The following is a 5408-nucleotide window of genomic DNA, read 5'->3' on the forward strand; positions in this document are numbered from 1 at the left end:
TTGAAGTGTGACGTCAACACTGGGTCAAAGGTATCTGGCAGACGATGTCGGCCCCCGTCGCGGTTCAATGTAGGGTGATGGGCCCTGATGTAAATGGCTTCCTTCACCCCTCTCAAGAAATAGTCTTGTTCAGTGTCTACAGTTACTAGGTTGAAATGCTTGAGGACTGCTACTTGTTTTCGCGAACTACTCAAACGACAGACTATGAATTCAATTTGAGTTGACTTTGATTAGAATTTAACTCCCGAACACGTCCCAAACACTGCTGACTTATTCGCAAATGGATGTCTGGTGTTCTACTGACTTACAGCCAAATACCCATGGTCAAACCCGACCAACCCCCGAATGTGTTCGGGAGGCCAGATTCGTGAATGTGTGACAGGGTCTAAATGCAAAATACCACATGGGAGGAGAAAAAATATGTTCACAACACACTCCTCTAATTTCAGGACTGCTATACAATCGTAAAACGTTCATTGGATGAAGTTGTCACTTGATATCTACAACATGTCAGTACATAAATGTAAATTGGTTGGTTCATAAATGTCACTACTAGCAAAATTTGGGTGCTGTTTTTCACAAAGTTTTGTTTTTCCCTTACAAAACGGGATAATTCCTGATTTGCGACATGTAATGACCTTGATAAGGTCAGGTTTGACGGTTTGCATCTAGCGTATAGCGCCACCCTGCGGTATATCTCTGTACTTCATCGTTCACTGTTATACAAAGCGGACACCTCCACAGCATTGAGTTCTCGCTCAAAAAGTTTCAGGTTGCTGTAAGCTGCAGAGGCGTGGTGGCTGTTCTGTAAGTTGTTTGGCCTCCCCAGTGTCAGGTTGCTGTACCAAAGTTTGCCAGATCCACCGGAAAGAAGACCCCTAGTTTGTCCACTCAGATTCCCGCCAATGTAAACCTTTCCAGAAACAGCAAATGTTACATCAGCGTAAGTTACATTGCAAGGAAATCCACACAAGACCTGCCTATTGAAAAAAGGCTGGAGGATTCTAGTAGATTCTAGATACACATCGATCGATAACTAATGCAACGTCGCCATTGGGATTGTACTCAAAACGTCATGATATTGCGAATACATTGCTGTACTGAACTGTTCTAGTCTTATAGTTCGAGTCCATGTTAAATTAAATAAAAATCGAATAATGATTTTTGATTATCATAGTGAACTTGAACAGGTTAACATATACGGCACTACTGACTGCCTATTACCATTAGGAGTTCAACCGATGATAGAATGGCAATTACTGGCTCGACCAATGAGGGGGTGGCAGCTGCATGCCTGTGAAATATTGGCATTAATATTGTACAACAATCAGTATAGCGCCACGGCCGATGGTGGCTACTAAAGTGACCGTTCTGATAGCTCTTACCTTGAGCATAGTCTGTTTGTTCCAGGTGAACACGAAGTGAAACCAGGTACCGTCGGGGACATCATGGGTGCACTGGAACCACACACCGTCAAAATCCCGGACAGTCGTGCATAGGGCGAACCTATGCAGACGACTTAGTTAGTAAGTTCCACAAACTTGACCGTCATCGTCTCATTTACTATTACCAATTCAGCCATTCACCACAAAATATTACCCACCTAGATACCTTTTTAAGGCCTTTTACTACAATAATGGATCACACAAATCCAAAAGTATGGTCGCAGCGCGATTGCCGCCCTAGTGGAAAAAGGGTACATAAACAAAATACTAGAACTGGTGTTGATTCTAATATGTACATCTCTGACCATAAAATCGTCATTTAATTACTATCACATTTGCCCCCCCCCCTCCCACCTGTAGGCAACAGACGGCATGGAGATCCACTCAGCCGACACGGAGAAGCCCCGGCTGGCCCGGGTCTGGCCGCCCGTGCTGATGAAGTACAGGTCCGGGTTCTGACCGTCTCCGTACGTGTTGTCTGCTCTCTTCATTCTAAGTTAGGATTCAGAGACATACAAGCGTCTGGTAAGCATTTGACAAATATTGTGTTTCAGCCTCAATGACGAGTTGCAATACTGTGATTACTTTCAGTTATGGAAGTATTATATGGGGTTACTGCGTTTTGGGTTTTGTGTGTTTGTTTGTCTAGAAAGAGTCGGTTGATAGCAAGTGGGTGGTAGAAGATTAACAGGCAGAATGCAGGATGAGAAAAGGTCAGACACAAGAAACAGCTCTGGAGGGAGCCGGTGGGAATGGGAAGACGACACTAGAGGGCGGGGTACGGGAAATGAGAGGTTTCGTTAGGGTCCCTCTAATATTCTAAAATCTGAGCTCGAAATAAAAGTCTAAAATCTGAGATTTCTTGTTCGAAGAATTTGATGCTAAATTAAGTGAGAGAAAATGTGTTCACAAACGGATAAAGGCTGCTCACTTCATCCAGACCGCCAGTGTGAGACCATCTCGGCACAACTCGGGCTGGGCAGGACACGTGCCACGGAAACTGCCGAAGTCGATGAAATCCTTCCGTTTTCTGTCTGCATCATTGATTAATACAAATTTGATATAGTGCAATGAACGGTCTACAAGGATCAAGGAAAGCCTTTTCAACAACAAGACAGCTATATTTAGCAAGACGCATGCATGGATATCTAAAGACTACCCTCAGTTTACTACCGAACGACGTGTGATGATGACCGGGCCCTTACCTGTCTTAATGGCACACGGAGGGAGGGTGGAAGTCGAACGCGCTCCTCCTCTGCCGTTCGCAACAAGGTACAGAGTGCCGGAAGCGACGCCAGTTCTATTTCCGGTGTTAGCGTACACCGTCTTAGACCGGCAAGACTTGTTACACTGTTTCTGTGACGACCCTTGCGGATTACACTTTCCTGACAGGTCCCAGTAGTACCCAGGAGTTGGGACGGCCGCTACAGCTACAGCAGAAAGAGCGTCTAGGAACTGTCACATACGCAAAGAAAGCGAAAAATATCTATCTGTTCTTGTATATATCATAACAGATTATTTAAGTTGCTATAATTATATTTCTCAATAATTTTACCATTTAGAAGATCACCAAAGGACTACGTTTCTACTAAAAACCCGCTCATTATGCGCGCGGGTATGTGCACGTGTCCGTGTGTGTGCGTATGTGTGCGTCCGTGAGTGTGCATGTGCGTGTGCGCGTGTGTTGTGTCTGTATACCTATGTACAATGTATTTGAATGCAGTAGAGTGGCTGTTTGAAAGATCCGTTTTTCAAAGTAAAATTTCACTAGTTCTGTGCTATATACATGTACAGGTACGACGTCACAACAATTATAATAGGAATTATTATATCACAAAACCCCTTTTACCTACACAAGTTATGACGTGTTCCAAGGTCAAAGGCAACTCTTTGTTTGTAGAACGCCGGTGCATAGTTTCACTGTCAAGTTCTAGAACGCCATTTACGTGCGGCTAGATTCATATTGCGACAAGCAACACATCGTGCAAGACGTATCGAAGATACCTCTCTCGTGGAAAACTATAAACTGCAAGTGTTTGGCAACCACAGTTGTAAAGATGAGTCGGCTAGTGGACAGGACGTTTTCGGCCGTATTCACCGTGTTAGAAACTCTGTCTCTGGTGAGACTAGGAGGGAAGGGAGAGGGGAAGCCCAAGTTGAAGGTGACTGTTCATTCTGCCAAGCACGTTCCTAGTCACGGGAAAGTGTTCGTAACCATGCGGCACGGCGGGGAGAAGTGGAGAACCCGCGTGAAGAAGTCAGGGAACCACGTCTGGGAGGAGACTGCCGAGTTCTCTCTCCCATCTAACCTGACGGAAAACGGCGTAGTTCTCCTAAAAATAAAACAGGTACGGAGGTGCAGGGAAAAGACATTGGGGACGGTTCGTGTCGACGTCCCTGAAGCCCTCTGGACGAATGGACACCTGCCAGCGAAGAGATGGCTCGAAGTCCAGGTGGAGAACAACACAGGTTTCCAGGAGAAACCGTTCCTCCAGGTGTCTGTGACACTTGACCCCTTACAGAAGGGCAATGAACCCCCAAAACACGGTGAGAAAAGTATACGTTTTAGATCATGTGTCCTCACTCTTTGTATAAGAACACCATAGAAAGCTTTTCTACTACAAAACATGGCAGTGTATGCTTCAGCTAGTAAATAAAAAATTGCATGTGTCTGATTTGGTGTTAGACAGTGAATGTATGCTAAACGTACACAAACCATTTCTTGCAGACCAAACCGAATTCTCGTCGGAAGCTGTCAAAGAAGCGACTGCACAGGTTAAAACTGAGGACATTGATGACTACAAGAAGCGCGAGGCCGCTCTGATGGAAGTGTTCAAAGCTATTGAGCGGGAAGCATCAGGCAGCAACAGCTCGCCTGTGTCCTCCCATTGGTGGAATCGCACACGTAGGTCGGAGCCAACGGGCGCGGCCGCCTCTAACGGACATGACGACGAGCGCCCAACCTTCTCATCACGCTGTCGACAGTTGCTACAAAGTGTGGTGAAGAGAAGAAGGCAACAAGACAACAAGAACGAGGCGTCGTCGTCCACGGAGGTGGGAAACAATTGTCCAATAGGTGAAGGGGAATCTAGTCTTCACCAACCTCAAGACTCGGGTGAACCGGATTACCGTAAAGTCGTCATGTCGAGTATTGAGAGCTTGTGGGAAGACCTGCTGGTTAAGAAATCGTACGTACAAGACATCCTGTCATACGTAGATTCTCTGAGGGCAAAGCTGGCCACTGTGGCTCCATACGTCATGGAGTACGTCATGAGTTTGTCTGAGAAGGTACCAGACACAGCACCTTACGTACTTCCGGAGACAGTTGGGAAAAGCCTGGAGGAACTGAAAGGCATCGAGAAGATACTGATGACGTTAGTAGAGCAAGAGGAAAAGCGATCTGTGTTCGTGAAAACACACTATTTAGAAAAGATCTGTGCCATCGCTGTGGAAGAAGCCCCACAGGTGCTCGAGGCCGGGCGATGACTCTGACCGAAAAAATGGACTGCAGTTCTATTAAGACCGCACGGGGTCACTCATGATAAAAGTGGGCTGGAAGCCATTTTGGGGGCATTCTGTTGTGATACTCTTCTGTTCACATACTATTTTACACAAAGGGGACTGAAAATGTTACTCATATTGGTAGCAAAAAGGTTTGAAAGTTTTTGTACACCGTTCGCTTGATGCAAGTTTTCTGAAAACTTCATTGGGGTACCCGTTCTTTTTTTGAGAAGGTTTGTTCTGAAAAGTTCCTAATTATAGATTTTTTTTCAGAAAAGTTTGCATTTTTTTGCAGTTTCCTATAAATGCCTGGTTGCAATGAAATGGTTACTTTCTGAAATTTGTCTGAAGATAATTATTTCATCTAGTCTACGAATAGGGTAATAGTAAAATACGTTAATGACATAGGTCTTGTTCACAAAGAGGATACTAAACTACTAGATAACGTAAGTCTTACATAAA

General features: G+C 45.0%; 2 protein-coding genes across 2 annotated transcripts; one reads left to right on the plus strand and one right to left on the minus strand.

Moving 5' to 3' along the window:
• Positions 1-706: 706 nt before the first annotated feature.
• Positions 707-3087, minus strand: LOC109469610 (adhesion G-protein coupled receptor D1-like). The gene is made up of 6 exons (XM_019768149.1): positions 3001-3087; positions 2651-2875; positions 2377-2479; positions 1800-1937; positions 1386-1506; positions 707-913 (listed from the first exon to the last, which is right to left on the minus strand). The coding sequence occupies exons 3-6, from the start codon at positions 2379-2381 to the stop codon at positions 707-709; spliced, it is 471 nt and encodes a 156-aa protein (XP_019623708.1). The 5' UTR covers positions 2382-2479; positions 2651-2875; positions 3001-3087.
• Positions 3088-3106: 19 nt separating this feature from the next.
• LOC109469706 lies at positions 3107-5195 on the plus strand. The gene is made up of 2 exons (XM_019768278.1): positions 3107-3992; positions 4174-5195. The coding sequence occupies exons 1-2, from the start codon at positions 3503-3505 to the stop codon at positions 4929-4931; spliced, it is 1248 nt and encodes a 415-aa protein (XP_019623837.1). The 5' UTR covers positions 3107-3502; the 3' UTR covers positions 4932-5195.
• Positions 5196-5408: the final 213 nt, after the last annotated feature.

This window comes from Branchiostoma belcheri, unplaced genomic scaffold (genome assembly GCF_001625305.1).
Source record: "Branchiostoma belcheri isolate BF01 breed outbred unplaced genomic scaffold, Haploidv18h27 scaffold21, whole genome shotgun sequence".
Lineage (NCBI taxonomy): Eukaryota > Metazoa > Chordata > Leptocardii > Amphioxiformes > Branchiostomatidae > Branchiostoma > Branchiostoma belcheri.